Consider the following 16,980-nt stretch of genomic DNA (forward strand, 5'->3'; position numbering starts at 1 on the left):
GGGAATATACAGAACATAGTCTAGTAAGTATTTTTGGTCTATGTAAGCCCCCATATGCAATATACACTAAACAATTTTGTAATCTGCTTTGGAAATTCCCCTAAATTTAAAAACTCTGGAGACAGCATTGCCAAAAAGCAGGGTGTTAACTGAGGAAAATACAGTAAAGCTGGGCAAGATATGGCACAGAAAAGCTAACGTTGGCACTAGGGCAGAAAGAGCAACAGTCCAATGGGGCATGCACAGAGAGCATGTTTTCTGCCAAACCCATCACATGAACTAACAAAAATGAGCACAAAATCAAAGGAGGAGAACTCACAAAAAGCTGTCATCAAGTTTTCTGTTTTATTTAAGATTTTAGTTTTAATTCTGAAGAAAGAGGTACATTTCCTTGTTTTTAGTTTTAGAGTCAGGTTATAACCATGTTTAATTTTATCTGTTTCTCTTTTCCTGTCTTTCAATACTGCACAAACGTCCAGAAACTACAAGGTTAAGTAAAAGCTGCAGGCAGAGGTCGTCAAAGGTTGCGCTCCTGATGGTGATCATGTGGCCCCAATGCAGTGCTATCCCAGAGTGCCTTAATCAGGTGATTTTTTTTTAAATAAAGAAAAGAAAAAAAAGAAAGAGAGACTGACAAGGAGACAGAAAGACTGAAGTAAATATCACTCGTGTTTCAGCTGCTTATAATTATATTATGTATATGCTAGGTATTAAATCTGTGAATATTTTTAAAACATTACGTTTACTTGAAATCTAAAGCCAAAATTTTAAAATATCCCTCTGTTAAACCACTTCTTAGGAACAAGGCAACATGTCAGTTTATTTCAACAGGCAAACTGTCCTTCAACCCACTTCATGACAAATCTTACTGACAATTCTGTCCCACCCTCCCAAACAGAGGGTGGGGGGCTATCTCCCTGCATACTGACACACAGAATGCAAAATAAATGCCAGGCCACTGGTTTTTTCCCTATACCTTGAATCTCTCATTTATATTAAACTGCTTTTACATCGCTGCATTTGATTCTGAATTTTATATTATTTCCCCCTACTTGACATTTTCTGCTAGGCTAAAGTAATTCCGTGCAAAAGATTTATGAAAATAATATTTTCCTTTTTATGCACTTTTGATTTCTCTCTCTCTTTTTTCTTTGTGTGTTTAAAGAAATTTCATCAGTGTATTTCAAACACTGGCTTAGCAGAATCTTAAAATAAAATAAAATAAAGAGATATGGTTATGACCCTGTGATTGCATTGCATTTGGAGGCTGGTGGGGAAGAGTTTTGATCAGGAACTGGATTCTTCAGAAAGAAAGAGGTTGAGGAGGGACCATGGGTGGGTGTAGGAAGTCTGGGTGGGGTAATTCCTGCATTTCTAATGTTTTTGAACTTTTCCTAATGACGATCCAGCGCTGAGCTCTGTAGTAGATCTGTGGGGGTTTTACTGGGGGGTCTGAAAGCTGTCTGGAAGCCTGGGGGAGGAGAGTGAAAACTGGCGGGGTTTGAAGGTGGGGAGTAAGGATTCCAACTGGCTCTGTGCAGAGGAATCTGTGTGCTGAAGGGGTTACTGTGGGGGGTCTGTGTCGGGGCAGCACTGGGGCCATCCATCTCTGTGAGAGCCTGAAGAGATTTTAGCCAGTGTGGTGGATTGTCGTCTTGAAGGGTGTCTAAACTGTTTCCAGCGGAGGCTGGGATACCTAGGAAGAAGAGAAAACATAGGAGGAGAAAGAGGTTAAGTCAGAGCAAGCAAGAACTTCAAATGTGAAGTAGGTCAGCTTAAACCTAACCAATGGCAATGGTAAGAAAACATTATTAGTTGGTACAAAGGACTGTTATAACAGTGTTCCAGACAAAACAGTAGTTGAGCTTTCACAAGAAACATTTGCCCCTTGGAGAACTTTTCACACTTTCTACAACATTCGTCCAGAGATTTATTCACAGTCTAGCTCTACCAGATACCATATGCTCCTCTACCTTTTTCCAAATCATGCTTTAGCCTTTAAAAGGGAAACACAAATAGCCTTATAAGAGAGCTTTATAAACAAGTGGAGTATGTTCCTTTTTAATGAAAAAGAGTCCAGTTAATGTATCAGTGCCTAAGGAATTTCATTGCAAAGAACTGGCAAGCCATTAGATCACAGGGCAACCTACTAAAGTCTAAAGATGGGAAGACGCTGAACATGCAACAGATATTGGGATGGAGGGGGCTAATGCCTGGTTTCCCCCCAAAAAAAGATGCTTGAACCTCTAGAAAGTTTGGTGGATGGAAGCTGGAAGAGACCACCGCATAGAGTTGCTTTTTCTTTCTTTCTTTCGAAAAAAAGGCATTGATTAATTTGTGCAAAATATGCACTTGGTAATTCTCAGTGGAGCTGAAGGAGCGAGAAATTGTTACCTGTGATGATTGCGGGGTCCATCCAGCTGCCAGGGCTGTCCCAATTCAGGCTGTCGGTGGTGGCAGTGTTGGATGTTGGTACACTGTGGTTGGCGTTGGAGGGGGAAGTAGCATTGGGCAGTCCACCAAAGTTGATGTTAATGTTCGGTAGAAGTGCCCTTAGCCCGTCCTGCCATTCCTTCATATTTAAACTCTCTACAGAACTGTTGTTGTCTGGGAGATTTATCAACAAAAAAGAAAAAAGAAAATGAAAGATAGAAAATAAAAAGCTGAAGTTAGAAACAGATGCTGTTTTTAGTGAAAGATGGTGGTTCTCTAAGCATTTAACACTGATTCCCTATCAAGAGAATGGGGCAATGATGATAAATCAAGATGAAGCTTGAATGTTGGGCTGCCACAGTACGCACTATTACTTAAGCATGTGATGGAGAAAAACCTTAGTCCTTCCCCATGAAAATCAGGGTTGAAACCACAATGGTTAAAACACACTGATTTTCATTACTAGCAAGAAAAAACACAACATCTTCAGATGAAAGCTCCCATTGTCCAATGACAAGATCTCTTTAGATTTACCAAAGAAGTTCTAACAGCTTCCTACTGAAGAAGATGCAAGACAATGCTACAGAATCTGAACAGGGTTAGAGAATTGTGCAAACTTTATACATCACTTGTATTTTGTCAGAGGTAGGGAGAACCTGTTTTAGCACAGAGACTCTGAAGAAAAAGGAAATCCCTAAGTCTTTTCAGATGAATTCCAACCTGCTCTGAAGTTATGAACGACACACTAAAGAACCACACTCATATACATGACTACTGGCTTCAGTCTCTCTAAGGGAAGAGAAATGACCAGTACTAAATCGTTACTCTACTAATATTAGAAATATTAGGAATATTTGTATGGCATTCTTTGAACTCCAGTCAAACACACAACTAAGACTTCAAGTCTTAGAGAATTCATAACCGGGAGATATGACTAGTTCACATTTACAAAGGACCAGGCAAAGTTTATGGAGAATAGGCCTATCAACAGTTGCTAGTTGTGATAACTAAATGGCACTTTGATGTCCAGTGGCAGTACCCCTCTGAGTATTAGATCCTGGAAGCATTAGATTCAGAGGTAACTAGGTAGACACTGTTAACAAAAGAATGCTTGACTACATGAATCCTAGGACACAGCAGCTTATTCCCATTATAAAATTATGTTTTTAAAAAATGTTGATTACACATCCAAATTCTATAAAAGGTTAAACAACAAAAAAGTTAAGCTGGACATGACACGTGTACTTAGAAAAACAGAATGTTGAATTTTTTTTGCAATATGATCCTTTGATTTGTGAATTTCCATACAGAGCCTAAGATGGTCATCTATTGTTCAACTACCATTAATTCCCAATTTATTTGAGCTTTCTTGTTCTGCTGATCTCTGTAGGTATGTTATTTCAGTTCTATATTTAAACACCTACAAGTGACTGAGATGGGTTTCATCTGCTGGTGATTCCCCTTTGGCCTGAAGGCTCCAGCACCACCTCCTGTGCTGTTCTGGAGGGTTCTCCAACCACATGGAGCAGGTGGGGTTTTTTTGTTTTTTGGAGGACACAAGGGGAAGCAGGCAACTGAAAAGTCATCTCCCCCTCTTCCACTAGAGGAAATGTCTCGTGAGTGGGACTCTGCTTAGGTAGTGGGTCTTGCAGGCATTTGCCAAGTCTGGATCCAAACCAGAATTTGAAAATAAAATAAATGCTGCAACTGTTTTTAAGTTGTCATATTTGTTTGGATACTTAAAGTGACAAATCCTCATCTTTGGTAAGAAAGATTGTTTTGGGAGGGGAATACAAAGTAGGGATTAATTACTTGACAATACTTTCTAGAACTAGTAATCCAGAGTCACCTTTCTTCTCTTGTGAACAGCATTTGGACAGAGTATACAGCCTTTCTATAACTGATTGAAAATCCTCAAGAATCATTAGACAGATTTCAATCTATATCTGTAAAAAGGCCCACTATTAAGAGCATTTACCCAAGCTATGTCTGACAAGAAGACTGTCTATATTCCTTTTTTAGGGGGGTCTAACTATGTACCGATGAGCACATGCTCATGAAGGCCTTTCCAGATATACAGTTGAGCTGATCTGAAATGGGAGTCAAGAGAGAAATGGGGAAAAGAGCAAACAAGCAAGAGGAGCAATGTTTATCACTCACCGCCCATTGAAGTTACAACTATTGCAGCCTTCAAATCACAAACCAAGGGTATATAACTGCCCTTCCTCAAGAAGCAAACTTTAAAAGCAAAACCTGAAGGGTGACGTGGGGTAGATGGAAACCCTTTGTGAAAATGACCACAGTTTGGAGTCATATCAATTGCAAAATAAGTGAAAATGGTCTGCCATAGGCGGAGGAACAAATTACTGCATGGACAGTAATTTATTTAAATGGGGACAATATTTAACCAAGAAGTTACCCTGGAGGCTGTTCAAGTCATGGGAAAGAAGAAGTGGACTACCAAGCACTGAAAGGCAAACAGCACCCATCTCAGAGAGTGAAATAATTTGGGTTGCTCCATATTTGTTGTTAGTAAACCAATGAAAGCTATTTTAGCTTAGTATCAGTGTGTAAGAGTAAGCACAAAAATTGTGACCTCTCAGCTACCACTGCACAGGAACTGTTGTGTGAAACAGGTGGTCTACACTACTTATCACTTCAGGGCTAAACAAAAGCAGTAAGATTGTCCTCAACTACTGACAAATACTTCTTAAATACTGACAAGTGCTCAAAGAAGCAGTCTCTAGGCTTTGAGAGGTGCACTGTGCACTCAACTAGGTATCTGGTGTAGATATAATACTCCCAGTTTGCTATCTACCATTAACTAAATAAGGTTCTGTCTCCCCTCTTCACCCTTTCCTTCTGGAGCATGAATTTCCTTTGTCCTTCCCCTGCTAACCTTAACCACATTAATTCAGCAGAAACATTAATTGCTACACGGGAATATGGTTTCAGGCTCAGAATTTAGCTTACTGAGAACCTTGGCTTCTTTGTTTTTACGACAAGGGTTGGAGCATATGTGATAAATGACTTGTGAAATCTCAGAAGCCAAATATAGTATTATGTTTAATTTTTTTTTTCTACACCTCTTCACAAAGGAGCCCAGGGTGACAATATGGCTGCATAATATTTCTAGTGAGGTAGAATGGGGGCTTGAGGGCTCCTTGCTGGTCCTGGCCTCTCCTCCATGGTTAGGAGCAGATAAATGATAGAAACGAAACAAGGTGAAAGGAAAATGCATAATAGAGGTTGTAGAATTCAGAAAGGGTTACTCTAGTTCAGCAACTTTTTTCTTCTTAAGTATTTAAGACAGGCCTCCCCAAACCCCCTGACCACTGGTCCTGTTACTGTAGCTAGGGATGATGGGAGTTGTAGTCCCAAAACAGCTGGAGGACTGAGTTTGGGAATGCCTGATTTAAGAGTACATATAGCCCTGTGCTCGAGTACTCTGGGATTGGCTAACTCAGGCACAGTCTTCCTTGAAATCTCAACTACACAAGAGATAGTGTTATCACGGCTTCCTTCCCACAAAGACCTACATGCAGTTGGAATACAGGTGTCAGTAGGATATTAAGGTGAGGGACTTCCACATATTGTTGGACTCAAACCGGCCAAGCAGTCAGGGATGGTGGGACTGTCTTCTGTTAACCTGTTCTGCGTAATACTAAGAAACTGTCATAAGGAAAGGCCATACTGCCTATATGGAATAGCTTTTGTTTATCAGCCAAGTTCAATATTGCAAAAGGCAAAAAATACATAGTGAGGCTTTGGTATTATTCAAATATATTTTATTAACCTGCATTCCAAGTACTGAACTAAAAAAATATTTAACTGGATTATCTTTGACTTTAAGCAATATTGTCCTTAAATATTAACTCTGCCCCCAGTGTTTGTTCTTCCCCTTCTCCTGAGGTAAGTAAAGAGAAAGAGGGTATTCAAATTTTAGTAAGAGGGGAGTTATATTCCTTTATAAACCAGAATGGAATCTGAGCCACAATGCAGAATAGGTGCTATTTAGGGCAGCTCAACTTTTAAACAGGACAAAGTACTGTCAATTTTGTATTTACTCTTATGAAATGGGTGTGATGTGAGAAATGTGTAATCCACAAGTGCATGGTGTGATACTACTTTGTCACTTTCGCAAATGCTAAGCAAAAATGTTTTTTTCTAGCAGCCTCTCTGTAATTTGTCACTTGTTCAGAAGTCATCTATGCTACAGGAATACTGCATGAATTTCAGGCAGAGGCACACCACCAACTTTCAAAAAATGTATCTGCTATAAAGTGATGAATATAAGAAAAGGCAATGGGCTGGATTAAGGAATCCTTGCTAATATGATCGCAGAACAAGTTTACTAATAGAAAGTAGCTGCTGACACACAAAATGGTGGTGTTCCAACACCACAACAACATGGTTTATTGTGACATGAATGAGCCAGAAAAGTCTTGGAAAACATTTACCTTTAACTAGTCACAAATTCCTAATTCATCTGAACCAAGGAATACCGGTTTAATACAAACTATGGTCAGTTGCAAAACCACCCAATTTCAAACCATGGGTTATGATGCTAGCTTATTTAAATTATAGTTACTTTAAATAGAAGAGACAGAGGATAAATACTTTAATGAATGAAATCCATTTTTGCATCAATGAAAACACAAAGAAATGAAAGACGGCAAATGTTTTGTTTCCTTGTAAATAAGGCTTAAGGAAGAAATGTACAATCTTGAAAATGAATATTAGTACCTGAACTACAATAAGTGAAATCAAATCTTATTATTGAAATATTTAAAAACTAAATGCTTCCCGTGTTTTAACAAACTGTTCTTGATCGAGTAGTTAAGAGATTAAGCTGATGCATTTAATTAAATGAAGATTAGCAACAGTGTTTTTTATATTGTTATAAAATTGACATTCTTCAACTGAAGTGTATGGGCCATATTTAACCAAGTCATTCTCAGAGTAGACTGACATGGATATGACTAACTTAAGTCCACTGATTTCAGTAGGTCTGAGTATGGCTTAATCAGATACCATCCTATTTACAGAATCCTTAAATTTCCTTTGACTAATTCTATCTTTAATAAACATTATTCAAACATAATCTGCACCAATATATTTATATTTCAATATTAATTACCATGTAGCCTCACCTTATTCATGTTTTCTCATTAGTCTATGATCAAAAAGGCTTACTCCAAGTGAGCAGAAGAATCATTACTGAAAGTTAATTATTTTCTGAGTGGCCATCCCCTAAACTTGCACATTAAATGGAAATTCTGCTCTTTACCCCCAAGAAATAAATAAATAAGGCAAACAACCCACTTTTATTTGAATATAGTAGAAGATGCTAAGCGATACGGCAACATGCAAGTCAAGCAATTTTACTTGGAAAGCTTCCCTGTTCGTTCCTCAGCTGTGGTGAATAAAAGAAGAAATAAGAACTATGGCAGAAATTTATAGGAGAAAGCTAAATATTGCAAAAGAGCATTTTCAACCATGATCAAAATATTAGTCAAAGCATCTTTTAAAGAAATGTATGCTCCTCATGAGGCTGTCAGCAGCTTGGAACTGGCACAAAATCCCAATCCTGAAGCATTAATACAAATACACTGATCTTCAACTGGTGTGTTGGGAGACACCAGTAAGGTGTGGACTGATCCGAGGTAGGTTGCAACAGAAGCACAACCATCATGCAAATATATGGTAAAAAATTAAGTAATGGATCCCAAAATGCATGTTTGAATTAAAAATAGATCCTGGGTTTAAAAGGGTTGAAGATAGCTGATCTAAGATACTAGACTCATATTTATCTCACAGGTAGCAATTCTGCTTTTCCACCACTAGATGGAGATGAAAACCCAGACATGAGGTGATACATTATGACATACCGAAATCCAGCAGACTGGAGCAGTCTAGTTCAAATAAATTCAAACACAGATTCATAGGAGAATGGACTTTAGTAAACCCTTCTCTAGCACACATTCAGGACTTCTGAATACACGACAAACTATCAAACTCTCTCTGATAGTTTCGATAGTTCGAAGCTCTTCACTGTCAGATGCTTTATACCAAAGCCAGATGGTGGGACACAGTAATCCTGCAACACCTAAGACTTAATTCTAAGAAACAGCAAATTAGGTGGCTAATCTGTGTCTCAACTGTACATTTCAGACAGCAGATATAAGCTTGCTGAAACAACTGCTCCTCCATGCAAAAAAAGTCCCTGCACACAAAACTAGGCGCCAGAGAGATAGGCTCTAAGTCAGCCTTCTCCCCGAAAGGCTAGTTTCCTATGCATATCAATTTTCCATGGGGGAATCTTACCTCCCCGCCCCACCTCTCCCCCACCCCCATCATGCACAATCAGAGGTAATGAAGAACAGACACAGGTTTATCACAATCCATCACCAACATTTATACTCCATCCAAAGCCAGCTAAACATATGAAGGGGACCTAGGGGAAGTGGCTATAGTGTCCCCTGCAATGGCCATACCCTTGATGGACTTATTGACAGGGATGTCCAGAGTTGCAGCAGAGGCATCAACAGCAGTGGTGGCTCAGAGAGGAGAACCAGGTATGCAATGTGAAGCTGTTATTGTGCATTTCTCTACGACCCCAATGTACCGTGTTTTTTGCTCTATAACTCACTTTTTCCCTCCTAAAAAGGGGAAATGTGTGTGCGTCTTATGGAGCGAATGCAGGCTGCGCAGCTATGCCAGAAGCCAGAACAGCAAGAGGGATTGCTGCTTTCACTGTGCAGCGATCTCTCTTGCTGTTCTGGCTTCTGAGATTCAGAATATTTTTTTTCTTGTTTTCCTCCTCCAAAAACTAGATGTGTCTTGTGGTCTGGTGCGTCTTATAGAGCGAAAAATATGGTAGTATTGCTCCAGAGAGCTGCTATATGGGACACAAAACAGACAGCTCATTTGTTCTTCTAGACTGCTAGCCACTCCACCAGAGCAAGCAAATCTTTAAAGGGTCCCTATACAGCCCAGGTGGGCCATTTAAGCATTCCTCTCCCTCCATTCCGCTCTGTGGTGAGAGGAGTTATGAACAACTGCAGTAAGTCAGGAAGCTGTCTGTTTAATCCCTTCCCAAAGTCCCTGACATAGCATCACTGGGAATCAACACAGTATCAGGGGCACGGGAAAGCAATTAAACTGGCTCCTTTGCTGCAACTGCTCAGAGCTCCTTAGCACTGAAAAGCAAAGGATGAGTGGAATTATGAGTCTGCTTAGTTAAGAACTTTTCCTTGCTGCTTGGTGCAGATAGAAGTAGAGTGACTGCAGAGAGCGCTGAAGTCTATTTTAATTCCTCACCCATTTTCCTGTTATGGCATTATTCTGAAGCAATACTACTTTGAGCGCGCTGACAGTATATAGCCATTGCTCCAGCTCCTCAGCAGTGCAGAATGGCAAAACGGAATAACTTTGCCCAGCCCAGAGCAGCAGTGGACTCAGCTGGGGCCCTTTGGGCTCCAGCATCTGACTGACAACATCATGTGCTGATGCCAGGCCCAACTTTCTATAAAATATTCAAGGCACTTAACCATCTCATCTGCTATCTGAAGTCTATAATTCACCTGTGCAGTGTATTGCCAGTGGGAATATAGAAGTCTTTTTAAAAAATAAAATGAAAAAAATATATGCTAAAGGGGCTGTGATCTCGTGGTCTACCTGCAGTAAGTTAGAATGTGTACACCGCTCAATAAGCCTTAGCTTATTTTAAGATTCAGCTGTAAAGTATTCCTCCAAGTTAAAATGATTATCGTCATCTCTTAAAGCATCTATTTTTATCTTGTGAATCACACTGAGGTCCTTTGATGAAAGACGGTATATAAATCTAATAAATAATAAAAAAATATAATAAAATAAAAATAACCCAAGAGCTTTGGAAAGGAAGCATCACAACAGAAGCTGTTACTACTGGTGGAAGTTAACACTAGTTAGCAATGCCTTATTCAAACTGACTTCTGTAAAAATGAGAAATATAGGAGTACACCGGTCTGGCACACAGTGAAAAGACCGAAAGGGTTCTGGTTCATTCACACTCCCTATGCATACTACCTCTGATGGCTCTAGATTCACCATGTAAACTGGCCAGCTGCCAATTTCTGCAGAGGCTAAAATTTTCATTTCACACTCATGGCCAGCGTTCCACACTTCCTGACAATGCACATGTAACTTTTCCAGTTGTTTAACCATAGTCAATTGGTATGAATAGGGTAAGAGATCATGCTCTCCTTTGTCTCCTACCTTCTGGAGGAAGACTGAGCCCCACCTTTTATTGCTGCTGAGTAAGTATTCCTGCAAAGAGGGGAATGCAGCTCATGATAAGTGATTCTAGGAACAGTTTTGTTTAGCCATGGTTAAACCATCAGGAACATCCTGTGTCCATAGGCTCCTACTCTCAACTAGTTTTCTCCTCTAGAGCTTAAGTTCTACTGAGTTTTACAATGCTTGCTCTGTGCACTGAGTAGTTTCAGTTAAAAACATTCCAGAAACAATTACATTTCAAACACTCTTCCACCCAATGATCCTGGGGTTAGATGGTGTTTAACACCTGATGTCTTCACCCTACAGACCAGGGCTGACTACTCAGCCAAGAACATACCATTATTAAACATACCAAGAACACATCATACCATTAAATATGGTACATACCATACTGTACATGGAAACTCCTTTGATAATAAGCAGGTTTTGCATGGCCAGTTATTTTGTAGGACTAAGACTATGAACCAATGAACGGGAAGTGACTGGTCCAAAGGAAAGGAAAATCTAGTATGACGCCCTATATTCTGCCATGCCCAGGGAGAGCCAGGGGCCGTAGTATAGGACTTGCTTTGCATGCAGAAGGTTCAATCCCCAACATCTCAAGGAACTCAGACTGCAGAGCTGAGAAAACACTGCCCTGGAGAGATGTTGCTGCTAATACTGAATGAGATAAACTAGCAGTATAGAGCAAAGTGGTATGCTCACATAGAGAAAAGGGTTTTAGTACTCAGTAGGTTCTGGTTTTTGCATCTGGGAGAGCTTTAAAGTTTTTTTTTCTGGAATAACTGAATAATTTAAAAATATTTCCCTTCAATATTACTATTTCAATGACAACTAATGTACTGAAAAAGCTTCATAGGGGTTTTCAAATACATCAACATAGGAAAAAAGGACAAGGCACCGGAAGTCCAGCACTGGCAGTTTGTGCAATCTTTTCAAACAAAACAATCTTTACAAACGAAACAAAAAATGTATCTTAGCAATATAAATCCCCTCAGCAGTTATGCAGACAAAGGAGACTTTTAATGTAAAGTACATTCGTACTAGATTCTGAAAGCTGCTCCACAAGTTACACTGTAGAAAACACAACACCTGTTTTCTACTGCTATGTACGTGTAGCAAGCAGCCATCACCATTTTTGGATAGCTATTCTGCATTTCATGGCTCTCTTTTTGAAGTGTTTTGCCCTTCATTTCTCATGGTAAATGTAGACATTTAATTCTGGGACCTGTTCCCAGGTAGTCTTTCAGCTTTATATTTGGTAAGAACTTCATTAGATAACAAAAGCATTTTGACATCTAAAATGATAAAAAAGACAATTCAATTCTGTAAGTTACTCTACAGTGTAACATAGCTAAACAGTCCAATACTGCTTACCTGTGTCACCTTTCACTTTAAACTAGGATGAATAAAACACAACATGATGCTGGGTTACAGGAAGATATCCCAATAGGTAAGAGCGTCACAATAAAAGCTTACATGGCTCCGGAACCAAACTCCTCCATGGTATTATAGCAACCTGAATGTACTGACATGAGCAGACCTTTGAAATGGGGTTTGAGTTTAGTTTAGCAAAAGTGTAAAGTACATGCTCTAGATGTAGAAAGCCCCAAATCTGATATTCTAGCTCTCTACTTCAGAATTTGTCAGGCAGCTGGATAGTGGGACACTTCTCCAGCACCCAACAGAGCAGATCTACAACCTAGGTGCCCCGTAGAACTAACCTGACCAAAGCTGAATTCAGATGTACACTTCTCTTTCAGTGAGTGATGCACAAAATACTGTTAATTCTCTTAGACTCACATTTCAGCATCATTTTGGGTAAGATTATCAAATAAGGAAATCCTCCTTACTATATATTTCTCTATGAAACCGAGTCACACAACTGAAACCCAGGAAAATCCCCTAAAAGCCCCTAAGCATCATCAAGACAAAATAAAGATGCCATTTCATATTCATATAGAAAGTGTCTTCACTTTTGAGCTTGAGCAATCAATCAATCAATCAATCAATCAATCAATCATGCCATTGTAATTTTCCTTTGTTAGACTATCTCCTTATAAATCTTAATATCAGCAATGTTGACATCTAATAATATTGAAGTAGCTATGAACTGTCAACTCATATGGAATTTGGTATTTATACAGCATAAGCAGCAGCAATTAACAAGGTCTGAAAAGATATGCCGAGGAAAGTGCAAAGGCCTTGAATGCAGATATCTTTATATACACATACTTTCCTGGGATTGGGCAGTCTGTCCAAAACGCAACTGTGGCCCATTGACTGCCCATCTCTAGTTTAGGATTTAGTTATACTGAAGTTCAAATGAGTAATCTGAGATACTGCTGTATATGTACAAGACTTGGAAACGATACAGGTTGCTTAATATAAAAAAGCAGCTTAGAGAACAGGAAAAGCAAAGCATCTCACTTAAAAAACCAAAATGCACTGGAGCAGAAATAAATATTTTCTCATTCCACGGTTTAGTTGCATCATCACAATTACTCTGTAAACCAATGAACATACCCTTAAATATGTCATTCTGTTTTTATGTTGTGTTTTACATTTATTACGATTCAAACTGAAGAGTTTCAAAAAAAGGGAAGAGTTTCGGGGGGTGGAATTACATTCCCTGCAAATTCTAAATTAAGGTTGTGATCCAAGTCAAATATGGACAGGATATATATATATATATATATATATATATATATATATATACACACACACACACACACACACACACACACCCCAACCACATACGTTGTGTGCTACAAATGCTGTTAGAGCATTTAAACTTTAAGTGTGTGTTAGAGCATTTAAACTTTAAGTGTGTTTAGAAACAAGTTACGTGCTTTGGCATGAGAGCAACTGAAATGGGACCTTGGAGAAATGCTGGAGAGATCTTATAAATACATCCAAACTTTGCAGAAATGGTTTTTAAGTAAAGCAAGGGGGTACTTGAAAGGGAAACTTAGAAAGTAAGTCAATTGTGCATGCAGCTCTGGATCATGACCGAAGCCTTCAGGGACTTGTCAATAAAGTGGCCCAAACACTACTGTGTGCTTAGTAACAATTATTAAGCCATTATGTAGAGCAGCGGACCACTGCGCTCTGTAAGCAAAGATTGGAATCCAGATTCCGCTTTTCATAAGGTCAGATAAACAGAACATGGACTATAAAGAATAGAACACAGAATTTAGCTTTTGCTTTTTTCACTATTGGGAGGTAATCAATTCCCATTTTTATACCTTACATTTGATAGAAATATAGCAGAGTAAAATGAGTGATCTCTCCATTAACATCTCTATGTGCTGGTAACTAGATTTACTAGCTAGTTCTATTCTAAAGCTCTGCTGTAATATCTTAATTTTTAAGCATTGCTCTTGATCTACAATGCCCCCAAAGTGACAGGACTTTCTTGACAGGTACTGCCACATTCATAAGATAACGACACATATATACCAGCAAATAAATCAACATTCTGTGGGAGGAAACAGGAAAGTCGTGAGAATAAAAGATCCTCACAGATTGCCCTCTTGTGGGCCAGCTATTTGTTTGAGCACAGTAATTTCCATAACAGCAATAATTAAATTAAATGTTTGCTAAGTATACTGGCAATGGAGAAATGGCAGAAACAGACAAGAGCGAGCATGACAAGGTATCAACACAAAAGGTCATAAAATGAACAGGTATGACGGTGATGATCCTCATGAACTATCATACTAAAGATAAAACTATGTGCCTAGGGAAGCCCTCTTCTTGTTCAGCTCAGAATTCTAATGCTTTAATTTTACTTAGACTCTTTGAACACAATAATCAGATTTTCACTTTTATTTTAATTTGACAGAAATGATGACAGAAGATAAGGAAAAAAGGGAAATAAAATATATTTCTGTAAGAACTTGGGCCTCATCTTCACCAGAGTTCTTTCTTTCTCCCTACCTACTTGGTCCCTCAATGGAAATGAAATCAAGAAAGCCTGCTGGAGTATCTAATATTTGCAATAAATTCGGATCCTAAGAATATGTTAAAGATGCAAATGCAAAGCATGGCAATGTGGATCACCTTAAAGTCTTTGAATAGAATAATCTTGTGTTAACTTGACAGGAAATGAACTAATTAACAGAGATTAATAGTCTAATGTAAAATGAATGCAAGGTCTAGCGCATATACTTTACTGGACAATACATGACAGACCCAGCTCACCTTTGGAGATCCAAACGATATGCCAGCATCCCCTCTATTACTAGAGGTCATGACTTACAATGGCACTGTGGCTATAACCTGCTGCAATGTCTTCTGCAAACATCCAACCCTGCACATATGTAGCTTACACTGAGGTTGGAACATGACCACCAGGCTATTAACAGATGTTAACTAGGAAGGCTTCCAGTCAAGTGTCAGAACTCAGAAAAGAAGCTTGAAAAATATGAACCAGAAAAACAAAATGACTCTAGTGGACATTGCTGAGTTTCAGTCACTGGAAACCAAGTTCATTTCTAATCTGTTAATAGGCAAGCTATTCCATTGAAGGTCCCTGAAGTGTAGTAAAGCAAGCTCACAATAACATAAGAGTTACACATTGAGACCAAATACATGGGCCAGCTGCTTTGACATCTAAAAAGTGATCAACACATTCCCTCCTTGTCCTTTTGTGTTGTATCATTCGGATTGTAAGCCTGTGGGCAGCAAATGCCTTGCTTGTTACTCTGGGAGCTTTTACGGCTGAAGAGCGGGGTACAAATGTGTTATACATATGAATATTTAAAAAAAAGATAGAACTATAAAACACTATGTTTTTTTTATATTTATTTATATATATATATATATATATATATATATACACACACACACACACACACACATATAATACAAACTGACAAAACAAAACACCCAATACTTCCTTTAGTTATTCCTTTGGAAGAAAAGCTGCACTCAAGAACAAGAAGGAAGTCGCATCATATTCTACACGAGGAGCTCCATAGGGTTGAGTTGCAAGACTGATGCCATTTAATTATCTTCTGAAGCAGTCCACACATTTCACAAAAGTCAATGATGATATAACACTGGAAGAGCCTAGAAACATAATGGGCTAATTTTCTGGGAAGGTGGTGCCAAAGGTTGTGGCAGAGCAACTCCCAAGTATTCCTGAATGATACTGATTATCTGGATTCACTTCAATGTGTCCCCTGCTTCTAAGACTGAATTGTCCTGATTTATGGTCTTTATCAAGAGAAGGACAGAGAAGTGTGACCCTTATTACTCTTACTAGATCTCTCCATGGCTTTGACACCATTGAGCAGGATGAGTATCAAAAGGCATTATATCACAATGGTTTCGTTCCTACCTGCATGGTCAAATCCAGAAATGAACTGGGGAGTGGGGGGAGAGTGATTTTGGCCTCCTAGCACTTATGCAATAGGATTCCACCAGGCGCTGCTTTGTCCCTGGAGGGCAGGGTTTGCATTCAGAGCCAGTGTGGTGTAGTGGTTAAGAGCGGTAGACTCGTAATCTGGGGAACCGGGTCTGTGTCTCCGCTCCTCCACATGCAGCTGCTGGGTGACCTTGGGCCAGTCACACTTCTCTGAAGTCTCTCAGCCCCACTCACCTCACAGAGTGTTTGTTGTGGGGGAGGAAGGGAAAGGAGAATGTTAGCCGCTTTGAGACTCCTTAGGGTAGTGATAAAGCGGGATATCAAATCCAAACTCCTCCTCTTCTTCTTCTTCCCTTTGATGGAGCAGGCACATAGATTGGAGGGACAGCTGAATACATCTTTGTCAACCAAAGGTTTCCTTTTTTGCTTGGAGGGCTTTTTACCAGCTTCACCCGGTCAGCTACAGCCATATCTAGATGGGGATAACCTGGCCATAATAGACCATGCACTCAAGACTAGATTACTGAAATGCATTCTATGTGGGGCCACCCTTGGGATTGATCCAGAAGCTCCAGCTGGGGCAGAATACAGCACCTAAGATAGTTGATGTGAAGAGATGATGGGCAACATGTAATACTGCTGCTAAAATATCTGCTCTGGCTGCCCATGTTACAGGGCAAGGCTCAAGCCTCATATTAGTATAGAAGGCCCTGTACAACTTGGATTCTGAGTACTTTAAGGGCTGCCATGGTTCTTATATGCCAGTTTGATCATTGAGATCTGGAGGAATGATGTTAGTTGTCCCCCATGTTTCAATAGTCCGACTGCTTTTCATGAGACGTTGGGTATCTAGTGCTGTTGCTCCCCCACTGGAGAATTCTCTTCCAGCAGAT

At 39.4% G+C, this 16,980-nt stretch overlaps 1 protein-coding gene across 13 annotated transcripts in view; it reads right to left on the reverse strand.

The window, feature by feature from the left end:
- Nucleotides 1-326: 326 nt before the first annotated feature.
- CNOT4 (CCR4-NOT transcription complex subunit 4) overlaps nucleotides 327-16,980 on the reverse strand; it is a 54,660-nt gene continuing 38,006 nt past the window's right edge. For 4 of the 13 annotated variants that reach the window (XM_083698625.1, XM_083698623.1, XM_083698624.1 and 1 more), the window contains 2 exons: nucleotides 2,395-2,607; nucleotides 327-1,696 (listed from right to left, as the gene is read on the reverse strand). In XM_083698625.1, coding sequence (XP_083554751.1) covers nucleotides 1,395-1,696; nucleotides 2,395-2,607 — 515 coding nt within the window. In that variant the 3' untranslated portion in view covers nucleotides 327-1,394. The remainder of the gene's footprint in view (nucleotides 1,697-2,394; nucleotides 2,608-16,980) is intronic. The other 9 variants (XM_083698619.1, XM_083698627.1, XM_083698630.1 and 6 more) reach the window with 3 other exon arrangements.

The sequence above is a fragment of the Podarcis gaigeae genome, assembly GCF_964106915.1.
Source record: "Podarcis gaigeae genome assembly, chromosome: 10".
Taxonomy (NCBI): Eukaryota; Metazoa; Chordata; class Lepidosauria; order Squamata; family Lacertidae; genus Podarcis; species Podarcis gaigeae.